The sequence below is a fragment of the Kickxella alabastrina genome (genome assembly GCF_025024165.1).
Source record: "Kickxella alabastrina strain RSA 675 chromosome Unknown BX661scaffold_6, whole genome shotgun sequence".
Classification (NCBI taxonomy): Eukaryota; Fungi; Kickxellomycota; class Kickxellomycetes; order Kickxellales; family Kickxellaceae; genus Kickxella; species Kickxella alabastrina.
In genome coordinates, this window is record NW_026251477.1 from 797,523 (window position 1) to 814,894 (window position 17,372).

The window sequence follows — 17,372 nt, forward strand, 5'->3', positions numbered from 1 at the left end:
TTAGCCATTGAACCTGCACATGTGCGCTGTTCTTGTGTAAAACAAGCGCTTTTGAAATCCACCTGCGTTGATAGCCAATGCTTGAACTTGAATAATGCACGTGTTCCGGGCACTTTTTAATCTGAGGTATTTTGGCAAAAAAATGATAGAACTGGTTTTGCCCACCGCGGTTCATAATCCATGATCAAATTTTGATTTGGTATTTCAACCGGGTTTCCGGTCAAACTAAAAAAGTTTACATTTTCAGCTAGAAAAGATCATTCAGCGCACAAGGCGATCGGCCCAATATAAACAATAAGCAAACAAACAAAAAAAGCAGCCATGTTAAATTCCTTATCGCTTATTTGCCAGACTTTCAGACAAGACAAAGTGCGATTGTCAGCCAGATATAACTGAAGTTTTTGTTTCAAGATTGCTTGCCCGCTATCATGTCCGTTATTTTCACATTAACCAAGTGGGCTTTCATTATCGTGAATGAGCTATTCAAACCAAAATGGGTGCCTTCAGCATGGTAATCCTGCTTTACTTTGTCAAAATTTGCCATAGTATATTGGATAATTCTTAAAAGAGATATTACAATTTACACTTTTAGGGAACAAGAGAATAGAGATCATCTAGCGTGTGGGACTTGAACAAGCCTTAAAAGAACGAAAAAAGTTTTGAAAAAATAAAGACGAGTTCTAGGAAAACCGATTGGCTAATGCTGAGGATAAATACACCATTTTCAAGAATCGTCCACTGGAGGCGTGGTTGAGTGAGCAAGTAAAATTTTTCAAGGAACTTGGCTAATAAAGGAAATTTGCGTGTACATCATCAATATAACTTCTTTACTAGCTGGCGCAACAACAATACCAAAAAGGGGGGCACTGTTACCAAACGCCGGTCAGAGAGAAATAAAAAATGTACCATCTAACGTTGCCACCTTTTTTATTCTTTTTTTTGTGTTTTTCTCCATTTTTTTTTCCCGAAAAATTACTCCCTACTTTTTTTGTTCCTTTTTTTGTTTTTGGGAGAGCAAATATTTTTTTTAATTTTTTGTCTTGTATCACTTTCTAATTATCACACTAGGAACACTTTTTCTCACTATAATTGCATTTACATGTTGTTCAAGCGCTACTCGATAACAGTGGCGCTCCTCGAGTCCCTGGCCCTTACCAGCGCTTTCCCGGCATTCAACACGCGTAAGTACTCCTGCTTTGATTCTCACAATTTTTCTATCAGACAAAAAAAAACAATGGGCATGTGAAAAGGAAAAAATGTCAAATGTCATTTTGGCTGTGGCTTCTCTTTTGCACCCAACCGTTGGGAGCCACGAAAACATCTTTTACATCCAAGCGCAATCAATTGATCGACTAAAATTGAACGCGGAATTAGCTCATATATTGGAGTGACAAAGCGTCATTTCGGACACGACATTGCGCGCAGTGATACCACAAGGTATTCCCTGCTGAACAAAGACCGACTTGAATTGATTTGCATGGCTTGCATATTCTATGTTCTGAAAAGAACAAAAAATCCAGCGTCATCCAGATTTTCTATTCACCGCTCTAGACACTAGAAATCTTATGGTTAAAAAAACTCACTGGCACATTGATTTTTTTACTATTTTTTTGCATTGTAGCCAACAGCGTCGACGTCAACGGCAATGCCTGCCAGTTGCTGGACAGACAGGGGCTCAAATGCCCACTACTGTGTGTACGGGACTTTAACGACTGTCCCAGCGCCCTCAAAGCGCCGACATGCGCGTCCAACGAGCAGCTCTGCGACGACGGCAGGTGCCACGCCAGCTGTGATAGCATTATTAACCCATGCCTATGCAGTCTAGCGGACGCCGACGTGGCAGCTGTGTACAAGGCGTGCCCAGCGTATGAAAACACAGTCACCGCCAGGAACTACGATCCGAGCATCAAGACGGAGCAGATCATGTTTGTGTGCGCCCAGGCGTGGGACCTTGTACCCTCCAACTCGACGGTCGACGATGGCTCCGGGATCGAGTCCTGGTCGTCAGAGGCCAGCAGCGAGCGACGCATGTGGAACGACTGCCCGACGTTGCAGGAGCCAAAACTTTCTTTTAAGGAAAGCTTTTGCATTGCCTTTTACGCTATTATTGGTGCAGAGGTTGTTCTCTATTTGCTGTGGCATGTGTACAAGATCTTTTGCGAGCGCCATGCGGCTGCGATGCGCCAGGTGTGCTCGCAGCAGCCGACCCGCCTTTTGGTGCGCAAGGGTGTCGAGAACGATAAGGTCAGCACAATATTGGTCTCCTCCAAAGACCAATCGCCTAGCGGCGGTGTGCCAGTGTCTTCGGCTGTGGATCTGCAGAGCGGCATGATGCTGTTGCGTGGATTTGATAATAACCTTGCCGGCATGTCTCTCTACTACCTGGCGCTGCTGTCGACGGCCGGCTGGATTGTTTTGCTGGCGATTATCGTGTCGGACTACTACGGCAAGGTCAAGGGGGGCATCGCCTACGGGCTGCTGGCCAACTCGAACACGTCCATGGCCGTGTTTATTTTTGTCTGGCACTTGGGTGGAATCTGGATGATCACCATGCTGGCATGCATGTCGAGGCTTCGCAACTACTTCCGTATCGAGTGCCCGCTGGCACAGGCGCGCTTGGTCCAGGTCGAGGAGCGACAGGACGAGGTCATCATGATGGAGGGCAGCCAGAACCACTTGACGCTCTTGGTCAACGGAATACGCGACGCGCTGGTGAAGCACTTCAACCTCAACATTACCACCGAGTCGTGCCCGATCAACCGCGTGTCCGTCGGCAACGGGCACAGTGCTAGTGAGCGTGCGTTTATCGAGTACCACTGCACGCGGTACGTGCTGTCCGACAACGACAGTAGTGGTGGCCGCTTCCAGTGTCATACATTCGACCTGGGCGACACGCACCGGGCGCTGCTGGCCAACCGGGACGGGCTGAGCACCGACGAGGCACAGGAGCGTGCGTCACACATTGGCGAGAACTTTATCCGCGTTGCCATCCCGTCGTTCGCAGTAGCCCTGCTGCAAGAGTTCTTCAGCTTTTTCTACTTGTACCAGATGATGTGCATGTGGGTGTGGTTCTACTTCAACTACTACAAGATGGCGCTTGTCCAGTTCAGCGTGATCATTGTTTCAGCATTTATCAAGGTTGCGATACGGCTGCACAGCGAGCACAAGGTCAAGTCGCTGGCTGAGCACAAGAGCGAGTGCTGCGCCAAGCGCAACGGCAAATGGGTACAGCTCAACACAGCAGATCTCGTGCCCGGCGACGTGGTTGCTGTCGAGGCCGGCATGGAAATCATGTGCGATGGCTGCGTACTGCAGGGCGAGGTCGTCGTCGATGAGAGCTCGCTGACTGGCGAGGCCATGCCTGTGCGCAAGCTGCCGCTGAAGAACGACGATATGGCGTATGACGCGCAGCAAGGCGTGAGCAAGGCTTACTCGGTCATTGCGGGTACGCGCGTGCTGCAATGCACGGGCAGCATGGTGGCATTGGCGTCGCAGTCGCAGCCCACGCTGTTCTCTGGAATATCGCTTGCTGAAGACGATAAGGCCCAGTTCAAAAACAGCGACGACGAGAAGGCCATTAAGCCCGAACCCGAGACGCAGATTCTGGTCACGCAGACGCGCACAGCCACGGATAAGGGCAAGCTGATCCAGCGCATCTTGTTCCCGGCGCGCTACTCGTTCGTGTTTGACGAGCAGCTGCGCGTGGCGCTGCTGATTCTGCTGGGCTACGGCGGCGTTGGCTTTGCGCTGTCGATCTGGCTGATGGGCCACGATGCGACGTCTTGGTTCTATGGCGTGTTTGTCATTTCGCAGATTATGTCGCCGCTGCTGCCCGCTGCGCTGGTCGTCGGCCAGTCTGTCGCTGCCGGCCGGCTGGGCAGCCAGAACATATACTGTGTCGACCTGCCTCGCATTATGCTGGCGGGCAAAGTGCAGGTATTCTGCTTTGACAAAACTGGCACCCTGTCACGGCCGACGATGGACTACTTTGCTGTGCAAGGCGTCGACATCACCAGCGCAAAGTTCGTCGCTGAGGAGACCGACATGTCGCGGCTGCCCAGCATCATGCACGTTGGTTTTGCAGCGTGCCATGCAGTCACCATGGTCGGCGACCAGCTTATCGGCAACCCTGTCGATGTCGAGCAGTTCCGTGCGACGGACTGGGAGATCCAGCAGGGCGAGCGCGATAGCAGCGCGTACCTCGACACGCTGATCTCGCCGTTCCTCGAGAACATCCACGAGGGCAGCGACAAACTCGGCCGGCAGACCATCCATGTAATCAAGCGGTTCGAGTTTGTGCATGCCCGGCAGTCCATGTCTGTCGCGGTTCTGGACCAGGCGACAGGCCACGTGCACGTCTATGTCAAGGGCTCCTTCGAGCGGGTCAAGCGCATCGCCAATGCGGCGACCATGCCCTCCGACTACGACGCAGTCGCAGCGCAGTGGGCACGCGAGGGCTGCTACGTGCTGGCGCTGGCGCACAAGGATCTCGGACCAGTGGCGGACCTGGGCGATGTGACGCGGCTATCGCGCGAAAGCCTGGAGAGTGGCTGCGACCTGGTTTCGCTCCTGCTGTTCCGCAACAAGCTCAAGGAAGACACGCCATCGGCCATCATGGCGCTCAAGGCGGGTGCCACGCGCACTGTGATGATCACCGGCGACACTGCGCTGACTGGCGTGTACATTGCGCGCGAGTGCGGCATGGTTAGCCCGGCGGCGCACGTGATCCTGGGTGATATGGAGCGCAGCGGCTCCGACATGCAGCTTGTGTGGCGCGACACGGCCGACGACGTCGTTGTGGACAACGTTGACAAGCTGCTGTATGACGAGCGCGTGGGCCAGGAGGAGGCCGAGAACTGGCTCAGTGATGTGGTTGCGAAGCGCACGCCGATGATTGAGCTGGCTGTGACAGCTGCTGCCTTTGACTATCTGATGGCGACGAATGCCATCCGGAAATACCTCTTGGACATCCGGATTTTTGCGCGCATGACGCCCCAGGGCAAGGTCGACTGCGTGCAGCTGCACATGGAGCGTGCGATCACGGCGATGTGCGGCGATGGCGGCAACGACTGTGGTGCGTTGAGGGCCGCCCATGTGGGCATCGCGCTGTCTGACTCCGAGGCGTCGATCGTGTCGCCGTTCTCGACAAGCAACCGGTCGATCCACTCGTGTGTCACGCTCCTGCGCGAGGGCCGTGCGGGGCTGGCCACGTCGGTTGCAGGCTACAAGTTCCTAATCAACTATGCCACTACGATGAGCATGCTTGAGATTGTGCAGTTCTATTTCTCGGTCATTGTGCCGCAGAATGTCTGGATCATGGTTGACTCGTTTATCACTGTCGGCTTGTGCATTGCGCTGACGCAGGCGCAGACTGCTCGGACGCTGGCTCCCACCCGCCCGACCGCGCGCCTGATCGGGGCTCGGACGCTGGCATCGATTTGGGGTCAGACCGTGCTCAACTACTCTTTCTTATATGGAATCATGGGTCTTTTGTTCCGCCAATCGTGGTTCCGCTGCCGTGAGTTTGACAGCCGCGATATTGACACCAGCCTGTGGTGGCTTCTGGGCGACAACTATGAGGCGGCAATCATCTCCATCGTCTGCATGTTCCAGTTTGTCAACGGCGCTGCTGTCTACAATTTCGGACATTACTTCCGGCGCGGATGGGCAACCAACTACGTTCTGGTTGTTCTGTATTGCGGGTTCATGGCGGCCATATCGATTATAACGCTGGCCGATCCCAACCGATTCAGTTGCCTGTTCCGCATCAACTGTGGTAACCCAGACACTCTGGTCGACCTTGGATACTCGCGCCCGTCGTGGGGCATTTCGGACTACAACAATCCTACGGGCCATAATGTCATCCCGCAGAAATTCCGCTGGACCCTGTGGGCTCTGTGTGTGACAAACATTGTTCTGTGCTTGCTGTGGGAGAAGCTTGTCGTTGTGGGCCCTGTGGGCCGCCTGGCTAAACGCTGGTGGGTGAAGCACAGAGGCGATGACAAGCTCAAGGTCAAACTTTGAGTTGAAGGAGTGAGAGGTGTGGCTTTATGTTATTTTTATTTTTATTTACACTTTTATAACAATTTTATAATAGAAATATTATAAAAGATGCATGTTTTGTGCGTTTCGACAAATACAGCATGATCAAAAGCATCTACACATTTGCTTTCTTGTTGAACACATGCAAGTTTTGTCAATTTATTTTAAATAAAAAAGTTTTTAAAGGCGGTTTAAATAATACGTGTATAAAAGTTCTAATGAAATAGAACAAAATTAGTTTTGTTATCTGTACATTTATATAGGTGCACAAATGTGGATATGTTTAGGCAGTACGCCACAAAGCAAAGCAAAGCATAAATATTAACAATATAACTGGTCATTGCATTCAGCAATATTGTATTTACAGATGGAATCCACATGCACATCCATGGGTTCACTGCACACCCTGGCAGTATACACGAGACTATCCTCCTTTATCCCGCATTGATTCAAGCTCACAATAGGATCGAAGGATTTGAATTCGCCATTAATAAAAGTGCCGAGAACAAAGACATCGTAAAAGTTTGGGTTTTCGCTGAAAAGTTGGAAAAAGAGGTCGCATACTTTCTTTGTGTCATCGATAGTGACAAAATCCCACTGAAACTCGTCGTAGTAAACCTTGATTGTAATGCTAGGCATGCTGAAGTTAATAGTACAATGAAAAAGGGTGACCCTAAGAAAAAGAATGAATATATTGACAAGAAATTAAAAAAAAAGTTAAAGGTAGAAGGGTTATTTTGCGCAGATATAATAACAAAAAAGTATGAGGAGCAGTTCAACTATGAGATGTGGTCTTATTTAATTGGTGTGAATCTTATGGCCCACATTATATAGGATGAAGAAATTTGAGAAACATCATACAAGTTGCATAAAAAAGAATAAAATCGTATGATATTAGTAAAGTAAGTAGATGAAATTCACCGGGTGTACGAATCTTTGAAGCAATAGAGTATGTATGGAGGAATATCGGTTTTTTTAATTCCTTTTAATTATTTTCTTTATATTAAAAAGCACTTGAAATTTTTTTTTGGCGAGACACGTTTGAATAAAAGAAATAAAAAAAAGCATTGGATTGTCCGAATGTTCAATGTCCAGCAGTCGATACAAAGCATTCATTTGTAGGGAGGGGGCTACAACATATTTTTTCTTTCTTTCACAAGCCAACTGTCAAAGAAAATTCATTTCTCTTTTTTTTAATATTATTATTTATTTTACTTTTATTTATTTTTCCTTCTTTTACTTCTTTTTAGTGTCACTGGCTGGCTTTATGACTGACTGACTGACTGACCAACTAAAAAACAATTCTGCAAAAGAAAACGAGGTATCTGAAGAGGGAGTACACTTGAAATCCGACACGCATTTTTTCTTTTGTTCTCTTGTGCACCTGGGCAAATGCAAAAAATTACACGGTGTTGTGATTTGAGTGGAGCACTAGTTGCCTAGTGTTAAAAGTAGTGATGATTTTATAAAAGGTTTTATTACTGATGTTTCTAAAATACTACTAGGGCCGGCCTCATCTTATATACGTGCCTCGTCGCCCTTGTTGTACACATTGCCAATTGTGCGCTCCGTTGGTGAGAACTGGATCTTTTGTGAGCAGACCGGTATCTTGGCAAGTCAGTGCTGTGGTTTTCGTGTGTGTGCACCCACGCGTGTGCATTGCAAAATGGGGAGCATGTCTGGGAATCAATGTAATGCCTCCCTAATTTACGCCTGTATAACCCAATTAATACCCTGTCAATCGGTATGCAAATGGAAACTTGTTCCACGATTCTCAACCTCGACATCCATTCCATATCTTCAGTCTGTGCAACATGGTATGTAAATATTTTTAAGGAGCAAAACGCAGTACTTCAGTTGAGATATTTTTTCTAATGTTTTCGTTTATTTGATTAATGAGTAATAAAACGTGTCGATTATTTGCTTAGTTTTGTTTAGTATTTTTTGGTTCACTGAGGCAATTTATTCCGTAATTTAAATTTTTTTAGACAACTTTTATGACTGGAGAGAAGCTACACATGCTTTTTTTAGCGTTTAACAAAACACTTGCTTGCGCCAAGTAATGATTTTTCTGGTGGTGCTGGTGCTGGTGCTGGTGACTGCCTGTTTATTTCGGCAATGTTCATAGTACATTTTTACTTGATTTATGGCAGTAACTAAATGACGCGACAGAGCCACATCGCGTGAATTCTGAGGAAAAAGGAAGAAAAATGAACGCGCCCCCCCCTGGCGATGGTAGAAATAAAACGACCAACATTTTACGTGTGGCATCACCAGGCCATCAAACAAACAGCACAGCGATGGTATTCGAATGACTTGGTGGAGCTGACTAAAAAAAACCCATACCCCCTCGCTCAATGTTACTGCGAGCCGGTTGGTCATATTGAGCCGGCAGCCCGAACCGACGAGGTTCGTCCGAGCGGAGCGGAGTGGAGTGTATTGAAACAAGGTGGCGTCATCCCAACAACAAAATAAAAACACTGCACACTATTTCTTGCTAATTCAATTCAATTCAATTCAATTCAATTCAATTCAATTCAATTCAATTCAATTCACCCCCTGCTCGAGGTTGTTTTTTATAGCTTTCTTTATTGTTTCTCAACTCTGCAATCTGCACTCGATTTACCCAGGCAAAGAGGTCTACTTTTTCCTTCTTTTGTATCCTTCAATTGCAGTCTGTACTATTAAATTTACCCCCACGCCTCTGTAATTTTTCATTTCACTTTGCAAATGGCAACACTCACGGCGGTTCCAGCGGCAATGGTCCACAATCAATTCTTCGAAGAGTTCACAGACAAAGTGCGGGTGAAGCCAATTCCCTGGGAAGGGTACTCTCGAGCAGGCCTTATCAGCAGCGCCGAGCTGAGTGCCCTCAAGGCATTCCAACAGCAAAGGCAAGAATCCAATGGAGTATCTCTGGCCAAATTCGTTCCGCTTCTGGTGAGTCTAACAGAGAAGCTGTCGAGCCTGGACGCGCTGCAGTATCTTCTGGTGATGCTGGATGATCTGGTGGAGGCCGGCGACGGCGAGAGCCTGGCTGGGCTGCGCGAGCGGCTGGATGCGGCTGGCGGCGACCGGGTGCTGTTCCGGTGCATGGAGAAGAAGGACGACTACCTGGGGCTCAAGGCAGCGAAGATCCTCGTGGGCGTGGCGGTGGCGGCAGGCGCCAAGGTGGACTTTGCGCGGCTGTTTGCCACGCTGGAGCGGTACATGCACAGCGAGCTGACGTCGGTCGTCGACGTGGCCATCCAGGCAATGCAGTCGGCGCTGCGCGTGCCCAAGGCGCGGCACACGCTGTTCAACGAGGCGCCCGGGTGCCTGGCGCAGATGCTCGATGTGCTGAGGCGCACGCTGGTGCAGCCGCAGGGCAGCCGCGCGGTGCGCGGTGTCGTGGCCGTGCCGCAGACGCAGTATGAGGTTGTCTTCTGCCTGTGGCTGCTGAGCTTTGAGCGCCAGCTGGCGGCTGTGCTGGACAAAACATACGACATCATCCCTGTGCTCGTCGATATCGCGCGGTCGACGGGCAAGGAGAAGGTCATCCGCGTCGTCGTGTCGACGCTCAGCAACCTGCTTTTGGCGCCCGACGCCAACGTGCCCAGCATGCTGGTTGGCGGCGTGCCGGCGTGCCTGCGGACGCTGGCTGTGGGGCGTAGCTTCAAGGACGAGGATCTGAAGGCGGCGCTGGCGCAGCTCACCGAGGACCTGGCCGGCCACTCGGGCGTCATGACCACGTGGGACGAGTACTGTGCGGAGGTCGCTTCTGGGAAGCTGCACTGGAGCCCGGCCCACCGCTCGGAACAGTTCTGGAAAATGCACGTGGCGCGGATGGACGAGGCTGACCACCGCATTGTGCGGCAGCTGGCGCAGGTGCTCGGCCGCGACGACGAGACGGCGCTGGCTGTTGCGTGCCACGACCTGGCGCAGTACGTCAAGTTCAACCCGGACGGAAAGCGGCTGCTGGCGCGCATTGGCGCCAAGGCGCAGGTCATGGCGCTGATGACCAGCGAGTTCCCCGAGGTGCGCTACGAGGCGCTGATGTGCGTGCAGCAGATCATGCTTAACGCGTGGCGCAACTGAAGCGGGGATTACACGGTTGCGCGGTTTCACGATCACGGGATTGCGTGATTGCGTGATTGCGTGATCGCGTGATCGCGTGATTTCGTGATTGCGTGATTGTTTTGTCTATGGCCGGCACGAAGAGATAAAGGGCTTCTCTAACCCCCCAACCCAAATCCATTTGCAGCCATTTTTCTCCTTCGGCTCGATCAACACAACCAGACACGCGCAAAGGAAAAGGCGGGATTTGCTCTGATGCTTTCTAGTTTTTTGGTCGATTTGGAGTCCCAGGACTGATATACATTTATTTCACCACTGATATTAAGCGGTCTCGTCTGCAGCGATCAACAGATGATTTCTCGCTCATATAAAGGATAGGATAAAACATGCCATGCTCTTGGCTACACTGGTGCTCGACTGACACATTGAGATCCTTGTTTATCGTTATTCACATTACATTGCGGCAAATGAAGCAAAAGCAAACCGGCTTGCAACCGTACTACTTTTGTATGCTCTCTATTTGCTTTTATAGGTGACACTTTAAACATCACGTTATATCTTTTGTCACAAATACAAAAGATCTAAAGTGCGGGATTCATGCTATTGTTTTTTCCGAGTCACAAAAAAAGCCAAGCTTAGAAGAAAAGTAGATGGAAAACCACGAGGAAGAGAAAAAAGGGGGGCGGGGACACAAAATACTGAATGTAAAAATACTTTTTTGAACACAAGACAGAGTTTTACTGTTCTTTTTGTTGGTATTCTTTCGCAAAACGGCAACATCAAAAAGAAAAAAAACCAAAACAATTGCTCTTGTTGCACAGACAGACACAGAAACAAGAGTTGTTTGGCGGTGCGTGGTCGCACTCTCTCTCTCTGGGATTGCTTACTATTATCCCTTTGCATGCTCACAAAAAACAATAAAACAATGTGAATTAAGAGGAAGAGTGCGGAAAGCGTCCTTTCGCATCCAAAGTCTGGAACCTCGTTTTTGGGATTGTCATTGGCTGCTGCTGCTGCTGCTGCCGGCTGGCTGCTGCTGCTGGTGCTTTTCTTAAAGGGAAAGAGCGACCAACAAAAAACCGCTCCCCCCATCTTCTCTGCCATTTTCCCGCATTTGCTAATTCCATCTCAGGGAAAAAAAACCCAAAAAATTTGTAACGAGGACCGAGGCCTTTTCCCTCTTCATTTCTTTGCTTTGCTTTGCTTTGCTGTGCTTTCTTTCTTTCTTTCTTTTTTTGCAATATTAATATTTTCCATCTCTTTTTCTCCCCTTCTCCATCCTCCCACATACAACACACATACAAACAGCGCGCATGTATTTCAACACTCTATTAATATTCTGAAAGCGCACCAAATATTTTTTGTTTTTCCTATTCTATTGTTTTTTTACAGTAACATCAACACTTTATTTTTTATTTCTCAACCATGGGTAAGGGTCAGCGTGCTACGCAGGTGTACAAGAGCACCGAGTTTATCGAGCACGCAAGGGACTCTGACGGTCTTATCAACGGCCCCGCCGATCCCTTCAAGCTGGCGCCCAGCAACAGCTCCAGCCTGCTAGTCGACAGCGAAAAGGCACTCAAGGCCAGCAAGCTCTCATCCGCCTCAGCCTCCGTCGAGCCAGCACCAACGACCGCTGCGGCCGCCACCTCCAATTCTCCTTCCCCTCAAGCCGAGCGCCCGTCGGAGCTCGAGTCAGTGCCGTCGTTCATCCTTGTGACAACGTACCTGAGCTTCCTCATGCTCATAGTGTTTGCCCACCTGCGCGACTTCTTCGGCAAGCTCCTGCATCCGGAGGAGTACGTGCAGCTGCGTGAGCAGAACGGGTATGCGCCAATGGTATCCGACTTTGAGAGCTTGTGGACTCGGCGGCTGTACGGCCGCATCCGCGATTGCTTCAACCGGCCGATCACTGGCGTTGCCGGCGGCCACGTCAATTTGCTCGAGCGCGTCTCGCACGACGCGAACGCGACTTTCGAGTTTACCGGGCGCGTGCGTAATGTATTGAACTTGGCCTCGTATAATTACTTGGGGTTTGCGCAGAGCGAGGGCCCGTGCGCGGATAAGGTGGAGCAGGCGATGCGCGAAAACGGCGTGACCCAGGCATCGACCAGAGCGGAGGCCGGAACCACACGGCTGCTGGCCGAGACCGAGGACATGGTCGCGCGATTTGTCGGCACCGAAGCCTCCCTGATTGTCTCTATGGGGTACGCGACCAATGCGCTGAATATTCCGGCGCTGGTGAGCCGCGGATGCCTGATTATCTCGGACGAGCTGAACCACAACTCGCTGGTCTCTGGCGCGCGTCTCTCGGGCGCGACCATTCGCGTGTTCAAGCACAACAACATGCAGAGTTTGGAGGAGCAGCTGCGGCGCAGTATTTCCCAGGGCCAGCCGCGTACGCACCGGCCGTGGAAGAAAATCCTGGTGGTCGTCGAGGGCCTGTACTCTATGGAGGGCGAGTTCTGCGACCTGCCGGCAATCGTAAGGCTGCGGCGCCGCTACGGCTTCTACCTGTTCGTCGACGAGGCCCATTCGATCGGTGCCCTGGGCAAGCGCGGCCGCGGCGTCTGCGACCACTTCAACATCGACCCCCATGACGTCGACGTGCTTATGGGCACCTTCACGAAGAGCTTTGGCGCGGCCGGTGGGTACATTGCTGGAAGCAAGGCGCTGATCAATTATCTGCGCCTGCACTCGCACTCAGCGGTGTATGCTGAGGCGATGAGCGTGCCGGTGCTTGCGCAGGTGTCGGCGTCGATGCGGATGATTATGGGCGAGGACCGCGAGCATGCGCTGGAGGGCCAGCAGAGGCTGGATCAGTTGGCTGTTAATGCGCGGTATTTTGCCCGCAGGCTGGCGGAGATGGGCTTTATGACGCTTGGGGATTCTGGTAGCCCGGTTGTGCCGCTGCTGTTGTTTAGCCCGGCGAAGATCCCGGCGTTCTCGCGCGAGTGCTTGAAGCGCAAGATTGCTGTTGTCGTCGTGTCCTACCCGGCTACGCCCATAATTACTGGCCGCGTGCGCTTCTGCATCTCGGCGTCGCACACTAGGGAGGATCTGGACTATGCGCTGGAGCATATTAGCGAGATCGGCGACCTGCTGATGATCAAGTTCCACCAGGGAAAGACCATTGAGACCACCGAGACCAAGAAGCTCGAGTGAAAGGGATAAAATAAGGGGATTTAGACTGGTTTTGTTTTATTTTTATTTTTATTTTTTGTCAATGGAATTGGCTTTATATCTTAATTATTTTTCGTTCAAACGTTTTGGCAGCCGAGATTCGGTTTTATTTATTTATTTTCTGTGTCACAAAACTGGCCATCAAAATCCGTTTGATTTCGCACCCATGAGGGTGGATTGTTGGGGGGGGTATAAGAAAGGAAGGAAGAAAAAAGACCCAAAGCTGCTCTTGCCCAGCTTTCTCTCTTTTTTTTTTTCCTCTTCTTTGGTCGCTCTTGGCCCCCCCCCTTCCCCAGAGACCAAGACCAAGCATGAAGCAACGTCGTCATGCATCGTTTTTTCTTCATCATACTCTTGTTCCATGTTCTCTCTTTTGCGAAAAAAAAATCAATAATAATTACTTTTTCTAATTCAATTTTTTTATTTTATAAATTAAATGGCTTCCAGCTTTGTCGTCGCCTGCGTCGGAAAGCCCTCAGCAGGCAAATCATCTTTCCTCAATGCTGTGACCGACGCCACAGCCAAAGTGGGCAACTTTCCCTTCACAACGATCGAGCCCAACCAGGGCATCGCCTACTACCCGATTGCCTGCCCCTGTGCCACCCACAATCTCTCAGCGCGATGCAAGCCGCGACACGGATGGTGCCAGAACGGCCAACGATATGTGCCGATCCGACTAATGGACGTCGCTGGATTGGTACCGGGTGCATCGGAGGGGCGTGGGTTGGGTAATCAGTTTCTCGATGACCTGCGGCATGCTGATGCGCTGATCCACGTGGTGGACGCATCCGGGATGACGGACGACCAGGGCAGGGAAACAAGGGGCTACGACCCGGTGGACGATATCCGGTGGTTGCGAGGCGAAATTGAGGCGTGGATTTTTGGGAATTTGGATAGGAAATGGGGCGGCACGGTGCGGCGCCACGTGGCCATCAAGGCGACGCCGGTGGAGACCCTGCATGGGCAATTGGCGGGGTACGGAACCGGGCGCGAAATAGTACAGCGGGCGCTGGACCGTCTCGGCGCCCATGGCCAGGATATTTCCTTGTGGTCATCGGAGGAGCTGCGTAGTTTCGTGCGTGTCTTCTTGGACTGTCGGTTTCCGACCATCGTTGCGCTGAACAAGATTGACATGCCAGATGCCGACAAGAACATTTCGGCGATAGTTCGCCGCTACCATGGCGCAAAGGGCGTGGCATTGAGGGATGGCGTTAGTGAGGAGAACATCGTGCTGACGTCGGCTCTTGCCGAATGCTTTTTGCGCAAAATGGCGAAGCAAAAGTACATCCTATATGAGACCGGCCAGGATGACTTTGTGACTGCTGAGGACAAGCAGCCGGGTGGTGGTGGGCTGCGGCCGTTGGATGATCGGGTGCGTGGAAGGTTGGACAATATTCGCGATTTGGTTTTGTTCCGGTATGGGTCGACGGGCGTGCAGGATGTACTGGTGCGCGCAGTCGAGGCGCTCGGCTATGTGCCAGTGTTCCCGGTCAAGAGCCTGGCCAACTTTGGCGCGTCTGCTGGTGGCGACTCGGCTGGCAGCAGTGGCTGCTTCCAGGACTGTGTGTTGGTGCGGCCTGGCACGACCGTGCGCGAGTTTGCGAGGAAGCTGCATAATCAGCAGCTGGACCGCGCGTACGCTGGAGCTGAAACTGTTGGCAATGTTAAGCTGGGCGAGGACGACATCATTGTGCCTGGCAAGAACAATATCATCAAGTACTCGATGCAGGCTGGAGGAGCATGATGATTAATTTCATTGTTGCTGCTGCTGCTGGCGATGCTGTCGCTGTTGCTGCTGGACCATCTGCTGCTGTTGCTGTTGTTGTTGTTGTTTTGGTCGGGGGACCATGCGTTTTGCTTGGGGGTCGGCTCGAGTCGCATGCGTTTTCATTTTGAGTGGGTAGCGACCGAGGAACGGTGGTTGGCCAAATTCGCGTAAGCGAGGTTGAGCTCCAACCTCATCCAATTTTTTTTTCTTTTTGACAGGTGGCGCAATAATAGAAAATAACGCAAAACACGCGAGAAATTGAGTAAAGTCGAGGAATTGAGTTTGTCTTGGACCCCTTGCATTTATTGTTTCTTTTTTATTTCCTTGATTGGCTTGTGGCTTTTGCTTCTAGCTGGCAAGGCCCTTGACACGTTCTGCCGCCTGTTAAACCGAACCAACCGTGCCCTTTCCTCCACCTCTCCTGGGCTTCAATAATTTTGCTCAGCCCTGAGAGCGAGTTCCTTTATTTTGTATTTGGTGACAAAAGATAGACACAAAGTGTTTCACATCTGATAAACTGCATCACCAGCAGTTTGGGGAAAGAGGAGAGGATCTCGCGCAACTACAAATAAGAAAGAACAAACAAACATTCATTCATCCATTATTAAAAAAAAGCTTTTTGGACCAGAGCATCGAGGTGCAAAAGGGGTTCTTTCATTATTGTTGCTCTTCTAAAAAACCTCGAAGAAAAAATAACGCGTTTTTTCATCACAGAACTAATAAATACAAGGTCATTTTCGCTTCCTCTATTTTTAATAATTCCTTTTTTTTGCTCCTCCCCCCTCCTTTTTTATTCTTTCTTTTTCTCCCGTTATTTTTTTGCCTTATTATTTCGCTGTGCATCATATTCTTTTTTCTTTTCTTACTTGGCCTTTTTCTCCTCTCCCCTTTTTACTATTTTTCTTTTATTTCATTTTATTCTTTATATTAGCTCAGCCACTTTCAATTCCAATTCCAATTCCAAATACAATTCCGGTTCCAGTACATTTATTCTTTACCTTTTTTCTACTATAAAAGTTTTTTGGGAACACACACTAGCACGCAGGGCTTTATATATCCATTTGTTTTCTTTCTTTCTCTTCTTTTTTATCGTTCATTTTTATTTTATTTTTTGTGTTCTGGGTTACGACACAAGGTAAGACATAATTTGACAAGAAAATTCACAACTTGGAGCGTAATGACAAAGAAATGGGCTGCTTTCATTTTTCTTCTTTTCAATTAAGAGTGAGAATAATACAGCTTGAAACCGACGCGTTTTCACTTTTAAATTAGTCTGGATTTGTTTCACTCTTTTTTGTTTTTTTTCCCTCTATCGCTTATTTGCTTTTTTATTTTTATACTTTATTCTTATTTGTTCAAGAAGTTTAGATTGTAGGTTTATTGCCAAATTCGCACACTCTCTATCTTTTATTCTTGTGTTCCCCTGGGAATAAAAGAATATATAGTATATAATAGTGCTTATAAACTTGAAGCTGTTTCCTCTCCTTAGCCTTCTCCCCCCCCCCTCCCCCCTACTCCTTTTTATATATTTTGTTGGAAAAGCAATTGTCAATTTCGTGTTAATTTCTCGCCCAAACTGTCGGACACTGACAAGCTTTGAAAAATAGTAAATTTGAACACGTACTCGTTGACTCACTTGGTCATTCGGTTAGCCCTGTCAACCCAGTAACCTTTTTCCTTTTCTTTTTAAGTCATAAATACTAAATTGCACTCCGTTTCTTTTTTATTTATTTTTTCTGATACACCATTCTCTTAACTTGTCGATCGCGTAGTATCATATACAATGTCGTCAGGGTATGGAGCAAACGGGCTAGACCCGTCCTCGTCCACTGCCGGCAACACAAACGACCACAGCGGCGGCGGCGGCGGCGGTGGCAACGGACGCACAGATGACTTTGCCATGAACTTTTCACAAAACTCAATGTTTATGGCCAACAACGATGGAAACATGGATGAAATGTGGGGTATAGGCGGGGACGCCGCTGCCAATATATTCTTCAACATGGATGCCTTTAGTTCTGCGCCGACATCGGCTGTTGGAAACGCCACGCCATCTGCTGCTATGCCTGCATCATCGGCACCGGCACCGGCATCGGCATCGGCATCGGCATCGGCATCGGCATCGGCATCGGCATCGGCATCGGCAGCAGCGGGGGCTTTGGATTTGGCATCGTTAGGATTTGACATGACTGGTGGCGGTATGGATCCGGAGGCTTGGAAGATGCTATTGCAGGGCGATCCAGCAATGGATGATCTGTTTGGCGGTTTTGCCCCGGCTTTGGCCTCTACCGCTCTTGACCCACAGGCCGCGGGAGCAGCCCAG

General features: G+C 49.7%; 5 protein-coding genes across 5 annotated transcripts; 4 read left to right on the forward strand and 1 right to left on the reverse strand.

Moving 5' to 3' along the window:
- Nucleotides 1-1,623: 1,623 nt before the first annotated feature.
- BX661DRAFT_141861 (uncharacterized protein) lies at nt 1,624-6,024 on the forward strand (the record flags this gene model as incomplete). Its single annotated transcript, XM_051532905.1, has 3 exons — nt 1,624-3,477; nt 3,583-4,833; nt 4,882-6,024. Coding segments are annotated over 3 exons (4,248 nt in total), but the record flags the coding sequence as incomplete, so codon positions are not given.
- A 3,345-nt stretch (nt 6,025-9,369) lies between these two features.
- BX661DRAFT_141896 (armadillo-type protein) lies at nt 9,370-10,119 on the forward strand (the record flags this gene model as incomplete). Its single annotated transcript, XM_051532912.1, has 1 exon — nt 9,370-10,119. One exon carries the CDS (start codon nt 9,370-9,372, stop codon nt 10,117-10,119), a length of 750 nt encoding a protein of 249 aa, XP_051393247.1.
- A 289-nt stretch (nt 10,120-10,408) lies between these two features.
- Nucleotides 10,409-11,362, reverse strand: BX661DRAFT_87898 (uncharacterized protein). The gene has a single exon (XM_051539551.1). It carries the CDS (start codon nt 11,200-11,202, stop codon nt 10,699-10,701), a length of 504 nt encoding a protein of 167 aa, XP_051393248.1. The 5' UTR covers nt 11,203-11,362; the 3' UTR covers nt 10,409-10,698.
- On the forward strand, nt 11,254-13,347 carry BX661DRAFT_179915 (pyridoxal phosphate-dependent transferase). The gene has a single exon (XM_051535357.1). The coding sequence runs from the start codon at nt 11,524-11,526 to the stop codon at nt 13,261-13,263; it is 1,740 nt and encodes a 579-aa protein (XP_051393249.1). The 5' UTR covers nt 11,254-11,523; the 3' UTR covers nt 13,264-13,347.
- BX661DRAFT_179916 (putative GTP-binding protein) lies at nt 13,307-15,298 on the forward strand. Its single transcript, XM_051535358.1, has one exon. It carries the CDS (start codon nt 13,718-13,720, stop codon nt 15,023-15,025), a length of 1,308 nt encoding a protein of 435 aa, XP_051393250.1. The 5' UTR covers nt 13,307-13,717; the 3' UTR covers nt 15,026-15,298.
- Nucleotides 15,299-17,372: the final 2,074 nt, after the last annotated feature.